The 25,632-nt window shown below is 39.3% G+C and overlaps 1 protein-coding gene across 1 annotated transcript in view; it reads left to right on the forward strand.

Annotated features, from left to right (window-relative positions):
• The window catches only part of Trpm6 (transient receptor potential cation channel subfamily M member 6), a 149,223-nt gene that overhangs the window by 96,714 nt on the left and 26,877 nt on the right, over positions 1–25,632 (forward strand). Inside the window, exons 26-29 of the mRNA XM_028874898.2 lie at positions 11,551–12,698; positions 13,589–13,698; positions 19,945–20,062; positions 23,454–23,545. Coding sequence (XP_028730731.1) covers positions 11,551–12,698; positions 13,589–13,698; positions 19,945–20,062; positions 23,454–23,545 — 1,468 coding nt within the window. The remainder of the gene's footprint in view (positions 1–11,550; positions 12,699–13,588; positions 13,699–19,944; positions 20,063–23,453; positions 23,546–25,632) is intronic.

Here is a 25,632-nt window from a genome sequence, read left to right on the forward strand (position 1 = left end):
TTCCAAATATGCACTACTCCTCTCTACCCACACCTTTATTGCCTTGCTGTTCTGCCCTCTCGTTGGCTATCTGAGCCCAGCTACTTCACTTCCTCTCCAACACAGCTCTCTCACTTTCTGTCTGTCTGTACAGACCCCCAGGCCTCTATGGTTGTTACTAGGATGGAAGGCATGTGTCACCACACTTGGCTCTGTTACCTAGTGTGGCCTTGAACACACAGAGATCCTGCCTGCTAAGTGATAGGATTAAGGGCGAGTGCTGCCTGACTTCTTTGTTTACTTAAAATGGCTGGCCTTTCCCCCCTGATCTTCAAGCAAGCTGTATTTATTAATGCACAAATAAAATATCAACACATTTCAGCAAAAATAAAATATCACCACACAATGGCTCAAAAGATACATTACCATTCCAAAAGGGAGGAAATGGGGCATAGTGAGGAAATACTGGACCAAAGCAACATCAAAATTCAATAGGGAAAACTCCAAATGCTGTAGTTTCATGTCTGATGTCAGAGCTTAGATGGCTCTTCCAGCTCTGATGACTACAACATACTTTTCTGTCTTGGGCTGGATCCATTCCCTGTCTACAGCTCTCTTTGGTAGATAGCCCATGGCTCTGGCATTTCCAGTGCCTTGGGGTCTCCAACACAATGCAGGCTTTACTTTCACAGTTTCATGCAATGGCTGGCCTATCTGGGCTTGCATGCAGGGACTCCCCTGCACATGCCTGGCCTCAGCAGCTTTCTTTAATTGTGGAAGAAGAATCTACAACCCCTTTACTCATGTATTCTTCATGACTTTAAAGCCAGGGCCATGTGACCTGTGCTGCCAAGTTCTGTTGCCTGCTTGGGATGGAACCTCTCCCACCTTGAATTATATTTGCATACATTTTGATTTGTTGATACTTTCCTTTGTTTCATAAACTTTCCTTTCTATATGTTGGAAGCTTAGCTGGGTGAGGTTTTTCCTTGAGGACACCATTCCCTTTCTTTTTTTCTACATCAGTCCTGTCATCTCTCAGAACAACCCTTGGCTCTAACACTAATTTACTGATGTTCTTTTTCTCTTCAAACTGTACGTTTTGTATTTTTTTTTTGCCCTGTTTGCACTTTTTTTTATTGTAGACCTGCATAAAAGTAGCTTAGTAATAGCCACATAATAGAGTAAAATATTAGGCTGTCTTGATATATCTGCCAAATAAATTAATTCAAAACTCTTCAATTTAGCCTCCAGTAGATTTTTAAGACAAGGACAAGCAGCAGCCCCATTCTTTGCCAAAACTTAAATTGCTGGACCTCCATAGTTCACATTGCTCTTAGCACTATGGTCTTCCAAGCTCCTACTAGAATGATCTCTTAAGCTCTGCTTACAGCTTTCAACTGCTTTTCTAGTCCAAATTCTGAAAGTCTTCCACATTCCTTCCCAACCCAACACCGTCAGGGCTGTCAAAGTAACATCCCACTTCCTGGTACTAACTTCTGTCTTAGTTACTTCCATATTCTTATAATAAGACACCATGTCCAACTTCTGTAAGACACCAACTTATAGAAGAAAGGGCTTATTGTGTGCTTACAGTTTCTGAGGGTGAGTCCATGGCTGTCATGGCAGAGAGCATGGCAGCAGGCAGGTAGGCATGGTGCATGGAGCAGTAGCTGAGAGCTCACATCTTTATCCATAAGTAGATGGCAGAGGGGGTGGGATCCCACTGGGTGAGAACAAGACCACTACCACAAATTTTGAGCCAAATTTGAAGCAATTAAATACTGGCCAGGATAGTGGACACTGGCAAGGTCCATATTGGTGACTTCCAGAGTATGACACCAAATTAGTCAGGTGCTCATAAAGGCAAAATCCACAAGGCTACATGCTTCCCACCTTCATTCAATCAGGGGAAAGCATGCATCTTGACATAAGAATGTGTGTACAAGCATAAATTCCTGTCTATGTGCCTCCTGCCTACATGTGATCAAGCACATGTTGTGCAACTGGGGCAACCAACCTTGTTTACAGAAGTGAAAACATGTGACTTGTTATCTTACATGAACAACAGCCCCTGGCATTATAGGAAGTTACCTGTCCTTGGGCAAATGGGGCTCACAGGTTAGAGGCATTTTTGTTTTATAGCACAGTAATTTAAACTTAAAACATAATTTTAACTGTTACATTCAACCCTTGAATTGTATCCTGAGTCAAATCCTTAACACTGTAGTAGGTAGCTGCTCATATTGGGATCTAATAATCATCAGCTTAATGGCACTCAGATGGGAATTTATGTATCTAGTTAAGGCATTAATGATGCAAGAGCCAACAGCAATCAGCAGAAACAGAAGGGCCAAAGGCCCTATGGTGGCTGACATCAGAGTTACTATCTAGAAGAAGCCTGAAAATGAGAATAGGAAGCAGTAATGTCTCTCATTTTGGATCCTTTTTTTTTTCTGCATTTTTTTTTGTACAGCAATATTATCTCTAATGATTCCCAAGTGGTTTGCATAGAAACAGCATTTTTTTCTTAATATACTAACTTCCTTTCTGCATAGAGCAGGTTGAGTGCCCTATTACATTGTAGGATTATTTCAGCTAATGAATCTATTGATAGATCTGGAACTATTTAGCTCTAAAAGGTACTTTTTTGATAATGAACCTGGAGGCCAGCATGACTCCTGCTATGCCAAAAGGCACTATATAGGTAGCCATTTTGTCCCCCTCTGCCAGGGAGTTTCCTTTGAACCTAATATTCCAGCCTTTTTTGAGGATAATGGGTGATGTACTCTCTTCTGTAACTATTTCCTGATGAAATTAGGACATTGTTGTCAGGGTCCAGAAAGACTAGAATGCTAGTCAAAGGCCAGAAGGGGATTAGGGCAATGGGGTATTCATCAGATGCACATAGTTAACTGACCCAGCTTAAGAAACAGGGAACAATCACCATCAGCTTTTAGCAAGTCCAGGGGTCTCCAGTTTTGTAGGACTAGCAGGAATTGGCATGGTGTAGATCACTCTTGGAGCAGTGTGTAGTCCTCAGCTGATTCCTGGATGATGTTTCTTAGCCAAGTGGAAATCTACTGATTTAAGTATAGATTAAGGATAGAAGTTAAAGTTAAGAAACTTAAAGGGAATCTTACATTTGGAACTTCCAATCTCATCGTCCTGGGAGTTGGGGGAAGGGGAGGAGTCCTAAGTCTTTGTGAGAGGTGAATCCAAGTCTTCCGACTCCCTTGACTTCCTGAAACTTACATGATTGCTTTTTTTTTGTTTATAAAAGAGATAAAAGTTTTAAATATATTAACATTATCATTGTTTGTAATCTGTATTAAAATCTACATTACAGAATGTAGTAAATGTACAAAAAGCAGCTAACAGGTGTCTATAAAACAGCTGGAGCAGACTCATGCCTTTGAGTCATAGCAAAAGCTATGGCTTTGGGCTAAAAAATCATGAACATTTTTTTCTCTTGCCAGAGGGCTGGATATATGGATTGGACAGAGATGTGTCTAGCCCAATGAGAAGGACCTTTAAGTCTATACTTAGAAGACAATCAAAGGAAATTTAAAATCTTGAGCTTGTGATTACGATGTAGTTAGTACTTTAACATCTTACCATAACTCCATTGATCAATGTTAAATCTCTGAACTTTGAAACCTTAGTATAACAATAGCATAGAGAGGGAAAGAAATCTGAAACATTTCTCATTCTTCACATACCTTAAATAACTTCCTTAGACTTTTATAACTCGCATTTACACATCTTAAAATACTTTTTCTTTTAGATCTTCACAACTTAAGCTTCAAACCTTTTTATTTCCATCTAATCATTACCATGAGGCACAAGTAGTTAGTTACTGAGAACAGTCATTGCAAAACAAGTTTCTTTTTTCTTTTTTTGAAATAAAAGAATAGTAAAAAGTTACATCTGAGACATGTTTATCCTTTAATACGAAGCCCATTAGCAAGATAAACCTGTCTGCCTTTCTCAGCAGGAGACCTAGTAGCTCTAGAAAAATCAAGGCTTTATTTTTACATATAAAGTGAACTACCAAGGTAGCTGCAGTCTTGGGGGAGGAGCTGGTTGCCTGTTGCTGCTATCGACACCACCAGAGATCTGAGAAGGATAAATTATAGCAGGAAGTATAAACCAAATGGCCTTTGTAGCGATTAAAATGACAGAGACTTACCTGCTACCTGGGAGGCTCCTGCGGTCTCTACGACTGCATTGCGGGGCAGAGGTTGGAGGTCTTTGGTTGTTACACAGGACAACATTGCATCTCCAGTTGCTGCACAGGACAGCATAGGCCTTTGGCTGCCAGTCTCAGAAGGTCTGAGAGCTTTTCTTGTGGACAAAGAACTTGGAAAAATTGGCCTACTTTGACTTAGAGTAGACAGTCAACCGACAGTATCCTCAGTTTGTGCAGGGCCCTGGCAGCTGGGGAGTCATGAGGAAGTTTTGCCCAGTGGTTAGCATCACTACAGTCTAGGTCTATGCCTAATTTGTTTTTGTTTTCTTTGGAGACCTTAGGGTTGCTTCTAGAATCTGGCATTTCTGTCTATCACAGGAAGCTTTTTCCCATTAAACATTTTAAATGCCAGATTCATCAGATCTCTGAAAAGTTTTGAGTGCCATCTATTAAGTGTACTTGATTTCATTGGGTATGGTGGTGCATAGCTTTAATCCTAGCACTTAGAAGGCAGAGGCAGGTGAATCTCTTTGAGTTTGAGGTGAGCCTGGTCTACAAAGTGAGTTCCAGGACAGTCAGGGCTGTATAGAGAAACCCTGTCTTGAAAAATAAAACAAACAACAACAAAAAAGTGTAACTGATTTCAAATTAAATTTACTTTTTGTTGTTATTATTACTTGCTTTAGGCTTAACCTTGAAAACATACAAGACACTAAATAAATCTTATTCCTGTAATTAATTACATTAGTACTTTGTATGATTACAAGTATAGTTCTGAACACATTAGAGAATTTGATCATTTATGACTATTAGCTTTCATATCTTAATCATCTTTAACAGTTTGCTATAAGTCGGTGGCTTTTATAGGATTAAGATTTGCATTTTTTATCCCTGCTAGGTTTAGTCTTAAAAAAATAGCAATTTTTGAATTAAAGCCCTTTTAGTATCGAAATAAAACTTTAAATCATATATATAAAACCCATAGAGAGACTGGCAACATTACTTTCCTGGTCCTTACATAGTGCACCATTACAGAATATCACAGTTTCTTGTATGACTCAGTTTATCAAAATAGTTAAAGCTTAACAAAATTAACAAAGACAAAGAAGCTAGACATACATTCTCAAGTCAGTCTCTGCTAGCCTAAGTAGACCTTAGGAAGGAGAGACATTCTATAGACTCTTTGCCGGACTCATTAGATCACTGCCTTTGCTGCATCATATGATAGGAACATCCCAGTTTCTAGTGTTTAGGGTTTGGTGCTCATAGCTGTGGCCCTAACTCATTTATTTATTTTTACTAATCTTTTAAAGATTACATATTAATAAAGACATTGCAATGCAATCTGTTTCATAAACTTAAAATGTCCCATAGCCTTATAAATTTAAATATTTAAAAAAACCTAGTTTTTTTTATTTTTTAAATTCTCATTTATTGTGGAAATTTATGACTCTAACAATAATGTTATTTCATCAAAATCCCAGAGCTAATTGCAGTTAGGTACAAAACTCTGCTTATAAAAATACCACTGGGACTGAGGATTGACCATTCCTTAGACTGATGAGAACAGGAGGAAGAAAGTGGTCAGATTGGGAAGGGACCCCAAAGCAGTAATTCCAAGAATGTCACTACTGGAGGCCAGGAATGACAGAAGAGAGTTATGTTTTCCAGTTTCTTGTTATCTCTTCCCCTACTCTGGAAGGTAAAATGAGGAATTGACAGAAAACTAAGGTTTTTGGTAACACTCAGGAATTTCCTTTTTAAAAAGTTTAAGATCTCTCAACTGTGGGCTCCTACAATATAAAAAAATAGCTTAAGTACCCTTTCTTTTTTACTTCAAGAGAGATGGAGCAGGGCACAGCCACAGTCTAGACAAGGCAAAACCAAAGTCCAGCAATGCAAGCAGCTCCATGCTCAACATCTGGATTCACTCACCATCTTCTGGGGCTTCTCAAAGGGGCTTGGGTTACATCTCTAGCTCCACCATCAGCAGCACATAAAACCTTTCTTCTAGGTCCCAGCTGGATCCATTACATTGTGGCTATTGTTCCTGGTGGCTATCACATGGCACCAGCATCTCCAAAACTGCTGGGGTCCCTCTCTTGGGCTCTCCTTAGGAACTCTAGCCCCTGCCACACACTGCCAAGCCTCAGCTATTCTCCATGACCCTTTCATGCCTTTAAAACCAATGTCACTTAGGCGAATCTTCCATTACAAAGTTTGGAAGTCAGCATGAGGTACATTCTTCTATATAAATGCATATTAAAGCTGCATTATATATAACGATATTATGTTATATGCACTGTACATAAGTGCAGCTTTAATACTTTATTAAGCAACCATTATTTTTAAATCCTGTCTTTCTAAACCTTGTTTTTATGACTTTGTTTTTGGGACAAGAATTATCATACAAAAATCCATCCTGATCCCAAACACCTGGGAGACCTGTTGTTGCCTCCTAGGCTGGAAAGACCATGTGGTTACTTACCTTTAATCAAGGTGGCAGTGAAGTTACATGGCATCCACCTTTTTTAACCCTAGCAATGGTGGCTGCCAGCCATGTGGCTACTTCCATCCCAGTGGGGGACAGTAGCTAAGATGGTGGGAAACCACATCTTGCTTATACTCCAAGACAGTGTCACACCCCTGTATTACAAGTTTTAAGTTAACTTTTTTTTTGTTACAGATTTTTAACCATACCCAATAAACTTACAAATCTTTAGGTATAGGAAATTCGCATAGTAGTCATTCAAATCTGGAGATAAGGTTATATATATCTTAAAAAGTTTTGGCCGGGCGGTGGTGGCGCACGCCTTTAATCCCAGCACTAGGGAGGCAGAGGCAGGCGGATCTCTGTGAGTTCGAGGCCAGCCTGGGCTACCAAGTGAGTTCCAGGAAAGGCGCAAAGCTACACAAGAGAAACCCTGTCTTGAAGTTTTAGGGAGTTAAATGAAACCAATGGTGTTGTGTGTTTGTTTGTTTTAGCTGTTTTGCTTTCCTTTTTTCTCCCTGTTATAAAATCGGGTGGCTTACCTGACATAGGACAGAGAAAAGACTTTGAAATAAGCATGCTTGGCTCTAGAGAGGGGAGAACCCAAACCCAGCTCCAGAGCCAGCTTTTCAATAAAGCAGAGCAGCATAAAATAACTTTAATATTATCCACACTCAAAAGACATTTGAATCCATTCTAAACCAAGTCCAGTGACCAAAAATCTCAGAGATAAGAAATTCTGATCCCTAGCTGTCAAAGCTACCATGGCAAGTGTGTTAGTGGTGGCTGGTGCCAGCAGCCGTGGCAGGGACAACAAAAACAAAGCCGATGGACACAGAACATAGAGAGCCCATGCGCTCAAAGGAGGGCAGTCAGAAACTAAACATGTGGTGGCAGCCATCATCCATACAGTCAACTGAGCCTGACCCATTTCTGCCTCGGCTCCTAGATCTGCAACAAGACTCACAGACACACCAGAAATCACAGACCCATCCACACACACAAAACCTACAGACAAAACTTTACATTTCACTAGGCCCAACTGATTTCCATGTTGGTTCCCAGTATCCAAACAATGAGAATCATGCAGGTGTTATGATGCCTTGCTTTTTGCTTTGGAGAGGCGAATATTGGCTCCTGTTGAACTCCACATCCTAGATTGGGATCCCAACAGAACCAGATGTCACAGAAAATTACTATAACTCATCAGGGAAGGCCTCCATAAGGGCTTGCTGTTTTTCTCACATGGCAGTTCACTCTGATAGTCTGTGAAACCAAAAGCATGCCTTGGAGCCTTGGAACATCTCAACGTGCATCTCATGAGGCTGCCCTTTAGCCCTGGAGTCCTGGAGTGAAGTCCAGCTTTAGAATTTGGGTGGGTGGTCTAATCCTGTTGGGGCCTCCAACAATGTTAATCCCACCAGGTGAGAATAAGACCACTCTCACAATTTTTGAGCCAAATTTTAAGCAAGCTTTATTAAATACTGGCCAGGACAATGGACACTGGCAAGGTTCATACCAGGGATTCCCAGAGTGTGATGTGAGAATTCCAAGAGAATTACATTAGTCAGAGACTTATAAAGGTAAACCCCACAAGGCTACATATTATCCACCTTCATCCAATCAGGAGCTACATACATCCTAGTGTAGTTTATGCCTACATACGTCCTGCCTAGATGTGATCAAGCACATTTTGTACAGTTGGGGCAACCAAGCTTCTTTACAGAAGTGAAAACATGTGGCTTGCTATTTCATGTGAACGACAGCTGCCACCAACATTACAGGAAGTTGCCTGCCCTTGGGCAAATGGGGCTTACAGGTTAGAGGCATTTTTATTTTGTGGATCTCTTAAGCACAGTAGTTTAAGCTTAAAACATAACTTTAGCCCTCATAAGAGAGAGTCAGTATTTTTTTTTTTTTTTTTTTTTTTTTTTTTTTTTTTTTTTTTTGGTTTTTCGAGACAGGGTTTCTCTGTGTAGCTTTGCGCCTTTCCTGGAGCTCACTTGGTAGCCCAGGCTGGCCTCGAACTCACAGAGATCCGCCTGGCTCTGCCTCCCGAGTGCTGGGATTAAAGGCGTGCACCACCAACGCCCGGCGAGAGTCAGTATTTTTTAAAATGATTTATTTATTTTTATTTTATGTGCATTGATGTTTTGCCTGCATGTATATCTGTGTGTGAGGGTGTTAGATCCCCTGGAGCTGAAGTTATGGACAGTTGTGAGTTGCCATGTAGGTGCTGGGAATTGAACCCAGGTCCTCTAAAAGAGCAGCCAGTGCTCTTAACCATTGAGTCATGTCTCCAATACAGGAGTCAATGTTTTCTTTGAACTTTTGTGCTATACATTTTTTTTGTTTTGTTTTTTTGAGACAGGGTTTCTCTGGGTAGCTTTGTGCCTTTCCTGGAACTCGCTTTGGAGACCAGGCTGGCCTTGAACTCACAGAGATCTGCCTGCCTCTGCCTCCCGAGTGCTGGGATTAAAGGTGTGTGCCACCACTGCCTGGTGTACTATGCTTTTATATTAAGTAATAAAACCTGATGTGCTGTGGGATATTCTCTATGCTGTGAACGTGTTGCTCTGATTGGTTAATAAATAAAGTGCTGATTGGCCAGTAGCCAGGCAGGAAGTATAGGAGGGACAAAGAGAGAGGAGAATTCTGGGGAGTGGAAGGCTGAGTTGAGAGACGCTGCCAGCCATGGCCATGAGAAATATGATGTAAGATTCTGGTAAGCCACAAGCCATGTGGCAAGATACAGATTTATAGAAATGGGTTAATTTAAGATGTAAGATCTAGCTAGCAAGAAGCCTGAGCCATTAGGCCAAACAGTTTTAATTAATATAAGCGTCTAAGTGACTATTTTATAAGTGTGCTGCAGGACTGCAGGGGCTTGGTGGGACCCGGAGAGAAACTCCAGCTACATTGATGTCTTTCATAATTTCTTTTCTTGCTGTTGTCCTAGTCTCATTACCTGTTGCTTTGATGAAATACCCTAGCAAGAGCAACTTAAGGGAGAAGGGGCTGATGTGACTCATGATTCTAGGGGTCAGTCAAGTGATGACAAGGTGGAAGGACCTTGAAGTAGTCACATCTATAGTTGTGAGAGCAGAGAACAGCGATTAAGTGCATGTATGCTGGTGCTCAGTTTGCTCTCTCCACTTTTAGACAATCCAGGATCCCCTGAGCAGGGAAAGATGCCCTCCACACTGTATGGGTCTTCCCACCTCTATTAATATAATCAAGATTATCTCCCACAGACATGTCTATAGGCTAACTTGATCTAGATAGTCCCTTAGTGAAACTTTCTTTTCAACTCTTTCTAGATTACATATCAAGCTGACAATTAAAATTAATCATCACATCTATCTGTGCTTTGATAACTGCATTAGTTTCTTAGTGTTACTGTAGGGAAAGAGTGGCCCAGACTCAGTGTTTTATATCAGTAAAAATTGACTATGTCATGTTTCTGGAGCTAAGTGTCCAAAGTCAAGGTGTCACAGGACTGCCCTCTCTCTGATGTCCTTAGAAAAGAGTCCTTCCTTGCCCTACTAGCTTCTGGTTGCTTGTCAGTGGTAGTAGCTCTTGGCTTTTTGCTATACAACTCTGGTCCAAATGCCATCTTCTCTCAGTGTGTCTTCACATCTTCTTCCTTCTGTGCTTGTCTGTGCTAAGACTTTTATTTTTCTTCTTCTTTTTTTGAATCTTTAAGGGGCATATTTAATGGTTTTGAGATTATAATACAGTCACACAATTTTTCTTCTTCCCTTTCTCCCCTCCACCTACTCCCATGTACTTTGCCCCCATCCTCTCTTTCAAATTTTCAGCTTCTTTTTCTTTAATAGATGTGGTAATATGGAAAGGGGAAAGCTCAGGAGGCCTCAACCCTAGACATAGAGCTACAGGCAACTAAGGAAGGTGGAGAGCAGGAGGAATAGTCTTCCCTAGTGAAGACCACCACAGACTGAACAGTCAGCCACTGAAAACAGACATACAAATAACGGTATATGGACTAAGAGTGACTTTTTTTATATTTATGTTCCTTGTCTTCAAGCAGGGTTTATCATATGACCTAATGTTAGCTTGATTACTTGGGTAAAGAACAAATAAGGGTCTTGGGTTAAGATGTCAGCATATGTTTTTTGAAGGAAACAAAACATCCCCACTAGAGATATTTACAATAACATGTACAGATAAACATTTAGCAAACAAGATTTTGTTAGTTTCTTCCCTATGAATGGGATTTTTATCTCAATCCAATTTATTTGCAGTTTACTCTTAAACAAGTCTACTGAAGAATGTGCCATGTTGTTTTTTCATCAATTAATGGCCAGATATCATAATTTTGAGTCCATGCATTCAAAATAATTTTAAAAATTGCCTTATGTCTTTTCTGAATATAGATCTAAAATGGATTTTATTTGGAGTGTGAGAAGTATATTTGAACTACAGGGTTGGAGGTACTTTCTGTCTCAATCGTTTTGATTTTGTCTTAGGATTTCCTCACACCAGGATTGTCCAATAGAAGGTTTCCCAATGTTTGTCATGCAAAAGAATGAATACATTAGTGACTAACAATGGGCTGATCCATCAGATAATTGCAGTGGTAACCTGCAGGCAGCTGGAAAGTTGGCTCTGAGACATTAGAAAGACATGAGGGCTGGGCATATAGATTTATCATATTCCTCCCTGGGAAAATAGAGGAAATCAAGATCACCTGGGATTAGAATACATACTGTGTTAGAGAGAGGGAAGAACATAGGAAGTAGGCTTAGCTTTGGGAAGCAGGTAAGATATAGCTGTCACTTATGGATGGAAGCAAATCAAGAAGAGAGCAAAAACAATTCCGACAGAATAATGTGTTTATTGGTTTTCTTCCTATCTTCACCATTAGGGTTTCAGAGATGTTCTTCCAACTGAAAGAAATGAATGACAAAGTATCTTTTATAAAAGACTCCCTACTATCCTTGGACAGCCAGGTGGGACACCTCCAGGATCTCTCGGCCCTGACTGTTGACACCCTAAAGGTCCTTTCAGCTGTTGACACTTTGCAAGAAGATGAGGTTCGTCTGGCCAGCAGAAAGAATTCTACTTGTAGAAAACATCCCCACAGCTGGACCAATGTCATCTGTGCAAATGTTCTAAGCAGCATGGAGGGCTGTGAAAAGAAGAAATTTCAGTATTATAGCATGCCCCCTTCTTTGCTGCGGAGTCTTGCTAGAAGCCAGCTTCCCCCAAGAGGGCAGAATGGTGCCCTCTTAGAGATTGCACACGGTAAGAGAGAGGCCTCACAGGTAAGAGAAGAACAGGAGGAAGAAGAAATTGAATCAAGGACAGTTGCTTCTGGGGTGTCTCATGTCAGACAAGCACACTCTAAGTATGGCCAGTTTCTCCTGGTCCCGTCTTCTGAAAAGCAAGTTCCTTTTTCTTTGGAAAAACCCCCACATATTTTCAGATCATCTGAGGAGGCCCACATAGATGGCCTGGCACTGGAACATGTATGCCAACATGATATCACCATCCATCTGCCTGTGCAGACCCCTGCTGCCTCCCACCAAGCATTGGTAGCAGAACACAAGGAGCAGCATGAGGCAGTCACACAGATGTCAGACAAATATGACAAGGCAGAAGAAGAGCCACTCACGCTGAGTGGCATGCCTGCTCCTACAACAATGACTTCTCTTCCTTCCCGAGCCATCAGCATGCAAGCTGAAGGTGGATATGTGAATTGGGCATTTTCAGAAAGTGATGAAACTGGTGTGTTTAGTTTTAAGAAAAAGTGGAAAACGTGCTTGCCCTCCACTAGCAGCAGTGACTCCATTCCAGGCAGAGAATGTCCCCTGCACAGAGGAGGCAGGTCCAGACTGGATAACTCAAGAAGACTGGCCCAGAGTAGTGAGCGCTCAGTGGTGGCAGGACCATGGACCCAGCCAAGAAGATCTTTTTGGATCAATCCTCTCTGTAGAGACAGACCTCTCATTAGGAGTCATAGTTTTAGGTTCCACAAGGAGGAGAAACTGAGGAAGATCTGGAAGAATAACAGTAAGGAACAAATGTTTTATTTTTTTCTCACTCATTTTCTTAGTTTTTATTTTTCAAACTTTTCAATGTATTTTGGTCATAGTCTCTTTCATCTTGTAACTCCTCTCAGATCTTCCCCTACCCCCACAACGTCATGTTCTTTCTCTCTCCAAAACCAAATATACAAACAAAAACAAAAAACAAACAAACAAACCAAAACCAAGCTCGAAACAAAACAAAAAAAAGGGCGCGCACGCACGCACGCACGCACGCACGCACACACACACACACACACACACACACACACACACACACACACTCAATTATGGAGTTGTTTGCGTTAGCCAATTCCTCCTGACCATGGGGCTTGCCCTGCCTGGGGTCCAGTTGACTTAGCCATGGCACTCCGTTGGAGAAAGGTGTCTCTCAGCAGCTATTAATTGCAATAGCTTCTTGGTTAAGGGCGGAACTTAGTGTCCACTTCCCCTTCTTACTGGTATTTTTGTCTTGCATGAACTTGTGTAGGTCCTGTGCACGCTGTCACAGTCCTTGTGAGTTCATATGTGCATCAAGCCCACTTTGTGGAAAGCGCCGTTTCCTTGGAGTCATCCATCATCTCTATTTACCACAGTCTTTTTTTCCACCTTTTTTTTTTTTTTTTTTTTTTTTTTTCTGTATTGATTCCTGAATCTTGAGGGGTGAGAGGTGTGATAAAGACATCCACTTATGGCTGGGTTGGGTGAGGAGCAAACATTTTAAAAAGTGTGGTTATTTTCATTGTTACTCTTCTGAAAATGCCATGGGTTATTGAGGATAGCATCATTCTTCTCATTATCCCAGCCCCCTCTTTAAGACAAAAGTGTCTCTGTAAACGGCCTTCAGCATTCACATGTACACTATTTCTCTTCCAGGCCATTCAAGATCCTCAGAGACAGGGTCAACATGGATCAAAGCAAAACTCCTCACCAAGAACAGGAGTCTGTCCAAGAAGAAGATGAGGACTCAGGGACTCCAGGTGCCGGTAAGTGTTCTTCCCTTTGTACTTCAGGTTTGAGCAACTGACTTAGTGGCATCTCCCCTTGGCTCCTGCTGTGAACACACAATCATATTGTACAGGGAAGAGTGAAGACACACATTTTGACTTGTTTATCTCCTCACAAGCTGAAAGCCAGTCAGGTTGTTTCCAGTTTGGGCTAGTCTAAGACAGCCTGAGTGAACATTTGTTATAAGTCCTTTCATGAACATTTGTTTTAATTTCTCTTTGACAAGCACTTGGGGGAAGGTGAAGAATGCTAGCATCCTGTGGTGTGTAATTGTTAGCAATGCTACTACAAGGCTTTCTGTGTCCGTGCATGGTTTATGAGTATACCAGCTGTTCTGCTTCCACATCTGTTTGCATGAAGCTCGGTCTTAATCTCAGGTGCACTGGTGGCCCTGTAGAGTGCACCGTTGTGAGGTTAGTGAGTATTGACTCAAGCTCCTAGGAGAACTTCCATGTGTTCGTCTGGACTCATCTGTCTGGGCCATTTATAGAATGTAGAACTGGACTTGTTCGCTGACTGTGAAGTTGTAAACTCTTGCTGTGCGTTCTAGTCTGTTGTTGGGTGTTTTTGAGAACCCCCTTTCCCACTGGCATGTTACCCCTTTGTTCTCATAACTGTTCTCAGATGTACAGAGATTTATTTTTTAAATTCTGATCAAGTATTTGACTTTTTCCTCCTGTAGCTAAAGGTTTGCTTTCCCTTCCTGAACCCAAGATATTCACAAAGACTTTGCGTTTTGTTTTCGGATAGGATTCCTAATACTTTTAGTTTCAACAGTAGCTCTAAAGCCCATTTTAAGATAATTTTTGTATATGGGGATAGGAAAGGACTGAATTTTCTCTCTCATATGAATATCAAAAAATTCTGTCATTTCTTGGTAAAAATGTGACTTTTTTTTTCTATTGAATTACCTTAACATTTGTCAAAAGCTAATTGACTATACAGACCCACACAGTATGTGTGGCTCTATTTTGGTCTATCTCCATGCCAATACTAAATCTATCTCAACTACCGAAACTTTATAAGTTGTGAAATCATGCATAAAAGAAATCCTTCGTTTTTCAAGAAATGATTTGGCTATTTTATGTTCTTTGCATTCACATATAAATTTAGTCTCAGATTTTAGTTTTTACACAGAAGCCTTCTGGGATTTGGAACAGAATTGCTCTGAATCTGCATGCCAGTTGTGGAAAAATTGACATCTTAACCATAGTTAGGTGTCTGATCTACTGGAAGTGATATATGTCTAGCTAAAGGTCTTCTTTAAGCTTTTCTCAGTAATTCTTTGTAGTTTTTAGGATTCAGGTCTTGAGTATCTCATGTTACATGTGTATCTAAGAATTAAAAGTTTTAAAATTTATTGTAATTGTAGTTACCTTAAAACAGTAAATCTCTCTCTCCCTCTCTCTCTCTGTGAGTGTGTGTGTGTGTGTGTGTGTGTGTGTGTGTGTGTGTGTGTGTGTATGTGTAAAGCCTTGGTCTTATAATTTTTCCAAACTCACTTTTGCTTTTGAAAGTTTTTTGATGATGTTTTATTTAAGTGATGATATTGATGATGCTGTTTTAATTCTTAATCTTCAATCTGGACATATTAACTTTTTTTTTGCCTGATCACACTGCTAAAACACTTCATGTTAAAGACAAGTGATGGAAGTGGGCATCTTTCCATGTTTTTTCTTTGAACTGTATTGGAGGCAGAACCAGGGCCTTTGTGTTTTCTTTTATTGCTCCTGGAAAGTCTTTTGTTTTTAAATATGATATTTGTCAATATTATTGTGCACCAATTTAGATGGTTTTCTTCTTTACCTTGTTAATTGATTTTATAATGTTAGAGTTAAGATTTTGAGCATTAAACCAGCATTACTGGGATAAACACCACTTGTCCACCTATGTACATTTACATATGATATTAATTTTGCTGGTCTTTTTGCACCTGTGTTGGAGCATTGTCTTTAGTTATTGTCTCATAGCTTTGGTTTGCGTATCAGAATTATCCCAGGACCATTGTCTACATTGGGTGTATGTCTTCAGTTTTTTTTTTTTTTTTTTTTTTTTTTTTTTTTTGTGAGTTTGTAAAAAGTTGATAATCTTTCAACATTACATATTCAGTTGAATTATCCAATAACACCATTCTTGTGGGAAAGTTTTTAACTACATATTAAGTATCTGTAACAGTTATAGGACTATATAGATGATCAAATTCTTAAGTGCTTTTTCAACCATTTCTGTATTTAAAGTCTTTATCCATTTTGTGTAGTGTTTCCTGTACATCTCTGCTCCTGGTAACTTGGGACATCTCTTCCTTTCTCTTGGTTAGTTGGGCCAAGGGTCTGTGGATCTTATTAATTGGCATAGTGTTATTTCTGATAGGTCCTGCTCCCCTGCCCCTCTCTCCAGCTCTGTCTTTGAGGCAGGGCATCATTATGTGTTCTGGCTGGCCTGGAACTCATGCTCCTCCCACCTTAGTGCCCCAGAAGCTGGGATGAGAGGTGTGCTCTACCTGCCTCCTTGTGACATTTTCTTGTTGCTGCTTTATTGCTGCATGAAGGACCTGCAGTGACACCATCTCTTAAATCCTGGACATTTGAATTTATGTTTCCTTCCTGTCTTTCATAACCAGTCTGGCTGCAGTTTTTTATCTGTTTTGTTAATTTTTTTTTCTTTTTGAAAAACCAACTCAATTTTATTGATTTTTCTTTGAATTAAATTCTGTTTCTTTTGTTCAGTTTACTTTGGGTTTGACTTGATTTTCTCTTTCTAGTTTAAGTTAGAAAATTTGGCTAATGATTTGGGAATTTCAAGTATTTAAAAAAAGTATTTTAATTCATTCACTGACAATTCCATACATGTAAATATTTTAACTTTTTATTTTTGAATATAGGCATTCAAGTGCACATAGTCAGGTCCTACAAACTCTAGGATTGTTTTCATGTTAGTCCAGTGACTTTTAAATATATTCTCAGAATGACTCTATTTTTCAAGAGTTCATCTTTCATGCTCTTCATGTGTTGTTTTATTTTCTTTTTCATTTACATGTATTTTTTTTCTGAATAAACTGGTGCTTAAAATATACTCAGCTCTCTTTGTTACAATAATAAGCATTGAAGGCTTTTTATTACTGTTTAATCTCCTTATTTGTTCTGGGTCTATTTAACTTGTTGGTCATTTATTATTGGCTAAACATCAGTGGTTTGCATGAGTCTAGAAATTTGTCTATTTTTGCTCTTTTCTACTTTGTGTAGTATAGGTTTTTAAAGCATTCTTTTTTAATATTCTGAATTTCTTTGGTGTCTGTTGTAATATTTTCCTGATCATTTTAGCTTCTGTTAAATTGGGTTCTCTCTTTCTTTCTTTCGGTTAGTTGGGCCCAGGGTCTGTCAATCTTGTTTACTTTCTCAAAGAACCAGCTCTTAGATTCATTGATTCTTTGTATTATTTTCTTTTTCATTAATTTTTGCTTTGATTTTTATTATTTCTTTCAATCTACTGTTTCTGGTTTGTTCTTGTATTTACAAATGCTTAAGTTGTATCATTAAGTCATTTATTTGTGTCTTTAAAATTTTTTTAATGTCAGTGCTTGGAGCTATAAATTTTCCTGTTAGGACAGCTTTTACGGTGTCCCAGGGTTTTTTTTTTTTTTTTGTTTTTTGTTTTTTGTTTTTTGTTTCTTTTTTTCAATGTATTTTGTTTTCATTTTCATTCAGTACCAGAAATCTTTTATTTTTTTTTTTTCATTTCTTTTTGGGCCCATTGGTCATTCAGTAATGTGTTGTTTAATCTTCATGGGCTTGTGTAATTACTGGGGATTCATTTGGTGTTGATTTTAAGCTCTATTGCATTGTAGTCAGAAAGAATAAATGGAATTATTTCGATTTTATGAATTTGTTAAGATTTGTTTTGTATCTCATTATGTGGTCTATTTTAGAGACAATTCCATGGGTCGTTGAGTAGAATGTACATTCTTTGGTCTTGGGTGGAATATTCTATAAATATCTATTAAGTCCATTTGATGTACATTGTCATTTAATTCTGATTTTATTTTATTTTATTTATTTTTTGTTCAGATGACCTATCTACTGCATAAAGTAGGGTACTGAAATTATCCACTATTATAGAGCTGGAGTTTATTTGCTTTTTATGAAAGTGAGCTTACCAGTGTTTGGGGCATCTATGTTTATGATCATAATATCTTCTCGGTTAATTGTTCCCTTGACTAGAATTTCTGTTCTTATTAGTTTTAGTTTGATTTTGATTTTATTAGATACTAGGATAATGACAGTTGTTTGGAATCTCATTTGCTTGGAATGAGATTTTTTTCATCTTTTCCTTTTTTGACTTTAAGATGGTACCTACTTTCAAGGTAAACTGTGTTCCTTGTAGAAACAGAAAGATGAATTTTGTTTCTTAATCCATTCCACTAACCTTAGGTGAATGGGGAGTTGAAGTGAGTGATATTTACATTTATTATTGATAGGTTGATTGATACAATTTTGTTATTGTTATCATTGCTATTTTGCTACTTGTGGTGTTAGCCCTATTTTTGTGTTTCAGTAATTATAGCTTTGTTCTTTTTCTATACTCTCTTGGATGCTTATTCCTGTCTTCAGCCTGGAGTATGACTTCCACAGTTCTTTGTAGGGCTGGTTTAGTGGACATGAATTCTTTTAGTATGTTTGTATTTATCCAGCTATGATGGATAGTTTTGCTGGTGCAGTGTTTTATGTTAACATCTGTGATCTTTAAGAACTTGAAGTACATTATTTCTCACTCCTCATCAAAAAAGCTTTTGTATGAAGTAGACTAAAGCCATTATAGAAACCCATAACTGGTCAAAATGCAGAGAATAACTGACCATGGGGTGCCCAGCTCCAGCCTATAGATATTGTCAACAACACAGCCCCAACAACTAACTCTTAGGGAATATTTTAGAAGAGGGAGCAGAAAGGTTATAGGAACTAGAGGACCAAGATGTCTTCTTTGAGAGAGTGTCTTCTATATATTGCATCCATAATCTCAAAAATATTGTTGCCTAAACAAGACCTGAACAATGACATCAGTTGATAGGTCAGTGTGGATGGAGAATATCTCACAAGGCCATACCCCTAGATGAAGAGGTATGGGCAATTAATGATTACTGAGAGAGGGAGAATCAGTCTTCTCCAGGGACAAGTCCTCAATAAGTAATCCAACTGGTTGTTACTTACAGATGCATATATGAGCAACACTAAATGGACTCAGTGTGTTGTATGTATATGTGTGTGTATGTGTGTGTGTATGTGTATGTATACACACACACACATACACACAACAATAGTTAAAGAAAAAGTCATGAGTTTGAGAGGAATTGGAGGCATGTGAGGAATTGGAGGTTGGAAATGATGTAAATATAGTAGTCATGTGTACACCTCCCCCAAACTAAGTTAAAAAAGAAACAGAAGCAATGAGACAAGATGGAGGCAATTATGTAAAATCACCTGTTAGGGGGAGAGTTAGCTTGATAAAGAAGGCTACTCTCTCAGAAGATGCTGTTGGAATACCATGGGATAAGCATTTAAAGAGATTTATTTTAGAATATTTCAAATGGTCTGGTTCAACTAGGAATTCCACTGGAGCTCAAGTACTTAAAATTTCATTTATTTCTTGCTTTGAAATTTACCAATTTGCCTGTTGTCTCTCCCTGGGAAAGATGTAAGACAATCATGGTATACCAGCTATCTATTGCTTCAATGTTGGAGACAATGAAGGATGGAAAGAGTAAACTAGTTTCTAAGTTCACACAAGTTCTAATGGGACAGAATTCCAATGCAAACACTTTGAATGGAAATCTTTCCCTCTCTCTAGATCAGTAGATTTTGAAACGTGATCTCCAGTCAGCGGCATGAGCTTCCCCTGGGAAGGCTTTAGATATCTGAATCTCGTCTCTCCCCTAGACCTTCTGAATAGAAATCCTGAGGGTGCAGGCCAGTGACTGTTCCTGAGCCCTGAGTGATTCTGATGCTTATTCAGTTCCCACACCACATTCTGGTTCTTAATCATGACGACAAAGGGAAGGTGCACAGATGTGTGTATGCTGCTAGCCTGAATGATGGGGTTTGTACGTGTCCCACGTAATTCAGGATGTGGCCAGCTCCAATCACTGCCTTCCACTGTGTGTATCTATAAACAGAATGTAAAATATTATCAGATTAGTGTCATAGTATTCCAACAAGTGTCTTTCTCTCCAGGTGATAACGATCAATGCCTGCTATCAAAGTGACCATTTGAATTCGAAGCCAGGAGAAACAAGCTCCACGGGAGAGTACAGCAACAACTGGCTCAGTGTGTCCAACTTCAGCCAGATAAGTATGTGCTTGGGTAGTCTTGAACCCCTACATCGGGCAGAAGCCTCTAGGGCACCTAGGACAGTAGTTCTCAACCTGTAGGTTCCAACTCTTTTGGGGAGTCAAACAACCCTTTCACAGGGTCACATATCAGACATCCTGCATATCAGATATTTACATTATGATTCATAATTAGCAAAATCACAGTTATGAAGTAGCAACAGAATAATTTTATGGTTGGGAGTCATCTCGACATGAGAAACTGTGTGAAAGGGTCACAGCATTAGGAAGATTGAGAACCACTGGTGTAGGGGGTGGTGTTTAGAACACTGGTGGTTTCTGATCTTCTTGTTTAGAGATGAAGTAAGGAGATGGCAAAAAAAAAAAAAAAAAAACATCTTCGGGGAACAGTTCTTTTCTGCTTGTAATGCTTATAGAAGGGACAAAATTTCATTTGCTTAAAGGAAATTGCTGTCAGGATATGGAAAGGAAATATTCAAAATCAGATAATCTCTTAAATTCAAGGAGTGTTTCCCCTAAACTGGGGTCCATCAGTCTGACTTATAAGGAGGGGAGTTTGCTTAATTTTCAGAACCCTTAAAATTCATGCAATACTGGTAAGGATCAGTAGGTCAGCCATGGTTGGTTATTTATTGTGGCCCACATGGGGTGTTTATATGTGGACAGGTATCCCTTAAGCTTAATGAGATGCGTGGGGAAGAGCTACAAGCAAGGCATAGCATGAGAAATGGGGTGAGATAAGGAAGACCGTGAGCAGAAACATACACAGACGCAGCACTGAACTTTGTGCACTGGAATTCCTTTTTAAAAAGGAAGAAATCATGTCATCAAGGACACACACCCATTTGAAATGTCTTAAGACACTAAATTTAAAGCACTGGTACATACTGTAAGGTCCTGTACTCCTTTATAAACCTTCCTTGCTCAGATGCTCTGTGGTCCTCAACTAAGTGGTAATTTTTCACGTCAACCCCAACCCCTGCCCTCCCCAGGAGACACTAGGTGAAGTCTGCAGACATGCTTTGTTGTCACAATAAAGGGTGGAGTGCTCTTGGTATCGAGTGAGAAGAGACCAGGGATGCTATGAGGCATCCTGTGATACATGGTACAGACTTCAGGACAAAGAATTATCCAGACCAAAACATCCATGCCAAAGTGTGTGAGCTCTGTTTTGTATTCAAAATACAGAACCCTTTATGAAGGCAGTGTAAATCAAGTGGACAAAAGCTGGAAGAAACGTTAGAAATGAAATGGGAATGATGCTGATTTACAATTACGGCTCAGGAGGAGCTTAATTGCCTTACTCTAACTCACAGTTTATATGTATCAAACCCATGCATAAAACACCACTCTACTGATGACTCCTTGACAATACTGTGAGCGCGAGGGAGGCTGAGGCAAGAAGATTGTGTCTTCCGGGCCAGTTTGGGCTGAATAGTGAGAACTTTCATCACAATAAAATCAAAACAAGGCCGTAAGCATGCAAAGCAAATACCCTGACATAAGTCGAGGATAAATCATAGTTATATAATATATTATGTATTTCATGAATACTATAGCCTGCATTTAGTTCTTATTTTTCAGGCTGTATTAATTTTAAAAAATGGGTTCACTATGGTGTTTTTGCACACATGTATAAGCTGCTTCAATTGTGTACACTCCTGTTACCTTCTCTTGCCACTACTCCCTCTCCTGCTGGCTCCCCTTCCAAAACAGTTCCCTCCTACTTTCGTGCTCTTTCAAATCTAGTGTTCACAGAGGAGAAAACAACATTGGTATATGTCCTACCTTGTCTGCCTTGTTTTGCTTACTATGATGACTTCTGTCCATTTCCCCCGAATAACATCATTTTTCATTCTTTATGCTGAATGAAACCCCATGGTACTTACACTCATGCTCAGATCATACTACACCATTCTTAAATACTTATGTTCTTTCCAGTGAATCTCAGACAGGAAGATATGTGTGTCAGGAGGGTCTAGGGAGGCATTTTGTTCAAAAGAGACAGAAGTCCAGGGAAACTGGCTGACCTCAAAAGTCTAGCAGATTTGGTGAGACCTTGGAACACATCTTGAATTGAGAAGCTTTACTGTTTCTTTTGAAACATATGACAAAATAATTGAAAAATTGAGAAAATAAAATTTGGGGAATAGCAAGCTTCTATCTCTCTCTGTCAGTGTCTCATGTAGCTCAGGTTGGCTTCAAACGTAATGTGTAGCTTAGGATGACCTTGAACTTCTGATCCTTTGGTCTCTAACTCCTGAATGGTAGGGTTTCAGGTGTGCATTACCATGCCTGGTTTATGCAGTGCTGGGTATTGAACTCAGCGTCCATGCACGCTAAGCACTCTCTCGGGGGACTGAACCTACAGCCTATGCATACTAGGCATTCTACCAACTCTACCAACCCCAGTTCTCAGGTAGCTCTATACATTCACAAAATTTTAAAGAAACTATGAGAAGATAAAACATTTTTCTACAATTTTTTAAATGGTAATACAGTACTGTCATTGAAACTATATTTATTGTAATTTTATCATATGCCAATAGCTTTCTTTGTACTTCTTATATACTTTTCTTGTGGCACAAAAATCACATGGAAACAAATAATTATTGTCTCTTACATTTGTTACAACTCCTAGCTCTGTAGGTACAAGGTGTAAACACAATGAGATAACATTTCTCGTTATCCCTTCTAAGAAAAATCATAAAAATTAAGCCTGGTGGAGAGCATTCATTTTTTTTTTCTGTCTTTTGTTGTTATTTTACTTTTGTGTTTGGTGCCCTTTATAAAGGAAGGATTATTATTTTACAACTAGAATTTCATATATTTTAAAGTATGTGGAGCAGAGTATAAGAGATGGGGAATGTAAAAAAGACTGCTGAATGTGTTTTATAGAAAGAAAATCATTATGGATTATTTAATGCCTGACTTTGATAGAAAAGTAAAAGCTAGGGTAGCTGTGATGGCTCAGTGGACAAAATGCTCACTGTGCAAGCCTGAGGTCGTGAGTTCAATCCCCAGCATCTATGAAAGAGTGGGAGGAGAGAAGTGGATCCACGAAGTTGTCCTCTAACCTCCGTGTGCAAATGCCACACGTGCATGTCTCACAACAATAATAAATACATTTAAAAAAGAGAAATAGAAGTTATTATAAATGTGGATGTGACTATAGAAGAATAGAAATAGAATATACAGTTTTCAATTACAAGGGAAAAAGAAAAAAAGAAAAAAGAAAAAATGAAACTTGGTGGAACTTTCCAAAAATAGAGAAAACTACATCTAAGTTTAAATAAATGTACTGTGTCCAGATTTTTCTATTTGAGAAATGTGATTTGAATGTAACACATTTCAACCAATTTTCTAATCTTTCTTCTTCTTTTAAAAACAAGGTTTAGAACCTTATATATATCAGAAAATGAAAAGGAAGGAAATTGAGCAACATACCACACGAGCCACTAACTACCTAAAGCAGTCTCAAGAGGTAAAAATATTTTGATAGTTTTTGTAAGAATTTGTGCATTTGACACTTCATTTGTCTCTACTAACTTTATTGCCACAGTCCATAAATGGCCTCGCTTGTTACTGGCCTCGGATCGAAACCCTTGGGGACTGTATGTTCAGGACAATCCTTGCTTACTTTTCTAACCTCTCCATATTAGCTTTTGTTCTCTTTCCTCATGCAGTCTGCTTATCCTGGGCATGCTTAGCATAAGAGAAGGAACTCACATTTTCAGACATGTGAACATTGTCACATGCAGGAGAAACAGGTTCTCTCCAAACAGAGGCAGATCTAGGGTAATCATGGGGGAATTACTGTGAGACAGCTGATCTGAGAGGAAACTTTTACCAATCGGAGCCTTTCAAGGATAGAATGATTGGTTCCAGAGACAATGAGTTCCTAGTGCGATTAGTCCAGCATGGGCTGTGGGGATGTGTTCAGACACAGGAAGGGGACTGGAGCATTGCAGGGTGAAGGTCCTTCTGTGTTCCTCTAATGCCCAGATGTCCAATTTTGCATTCTGCTTTTCTATCACCTATAAATGTGCCTTGTTTCAGCGCCATCTTCACAGGTGGCATGCAACACAGAGCAACCCAAGGCAACAGATTTTTGGTCTTGGTTTGAATAACTGAACTTGGCAACTGTAAATACTACCTATATAAATATCCTCTGGAGTTCTTGCAGCAATGGCATCTAAAAGAATTTGATACTGCTCACTTGAAGATACTTGTAAGCAGAACCTGTGTTCAAATACCAATTCTATCATTTCCATCTCTCCCCACTAAGGCTGTATGCGTCAGTTAGCCTGTGAGTGGCATTAACTGTCTCTGTAAAATGCAATCTTTACAAGATTATCGGTAGTATCCAACCAAGATACCTCACAGGAACATGCCTAGGACAATGCCTGCAGTATACTGTGTCTCAAGAAGTATGACTTGGATAAACAGGAATTAGAATGAGATAAATCCAGGGTAATGCTCTTTGAGACTGCCCTTCCTCATCTGGAGCAGTTGTGTACTTATGACAGGGATGTTATGATGTAATGATTGATGTTACCACATACCTAGCACAAAGAAACTCATGGAGCCAAAGGCTATTTTGGCTAGTAGTTGTAGCATATAGTCCATCATGGGCCTGGAAGGCATAGTTGGAGGTGTGAGTAACAGAGAGTTAGGATGCTTGCTCACGTGTCTGTAGACCAGGAAGCAGAAAGGTGATAATGGCACTCAGCAGGCTTTCTCATCTCTGTTTTTAACTCAGTTTGGGACCCCAGGCCATGGGATGGTGCCATCTTCCTTCAGACTGTGTCTTCTCTAGAAATGTCCTCACAGACACAGCCAGAGTTGCACCTCACTGTCTTAGTTCTGTTACTATAAAGAGATACCATGACCACAGCAACTCTTTTTATTTATTATATATATATATATATATATATATATATATATATATATATATATATATATATATTATTTTACATAACCATTCAGTTCTACATATCAGCCATGGCTTATAATAAATTTCAGTTTTACTCAATTATTGAAAAAATAGCCACAGCAACTCTTATAAGGAAAATATTTGCCGGGTGGTGGTGGCACATGCCTTTAATCCCAGCACTCGGGAGGCAGAGGCAGGCGGATCTCTGTGAGTTTGAGGCCAGCCTGGTCTATAGAGTGAGATCCAGGAAAGGCGCAAAGCTACACAGAGAAACCCTGTCTCGAAAAACCAAAAAAAAAAAACAAAAACAAACCCAAAAACCAAAAACCAAAAAAACATTTAATTGGGGCTGCTTGCTTACAGTTTCAAAGGTTCAGTCCATGATCATCATGACAAGGAGCATGGTGGTATGCAGGTAGAAAGGGTATTGGAGCTGAGAGTGCTACATCTTGACCAGAAGGGCACAGGAAGTCAACTGACTGGGCAGTATTCTGAGCATAGGAAACCTCAAAGCCTGCCCCCACAATGACACACTTCCTCCAGCAAGACCATACACACTCCAACAAAGCCATACTTCCTAATAGTGCCACTCCCTATGAGGTTATGGAGACCAATTACATTCAACTACCACATTC

The sequence above is a fragment of the Peromyscus leucopus genome, chromosome 1 (genome assembly GCF_004664715.2).
Source record: "Peromyscus leucopus breed LL Stock chromosome 1, UCI_PerLeu_2.1, whole genome shotgun sequence".
In the NCBI taxonomy this organism is placed as follows: Eukaryota; Metazoa; Chordata; class Mammalia; order Rodentia; family Cricetidae; genus Peromyscus; species Peromyscus leucopus.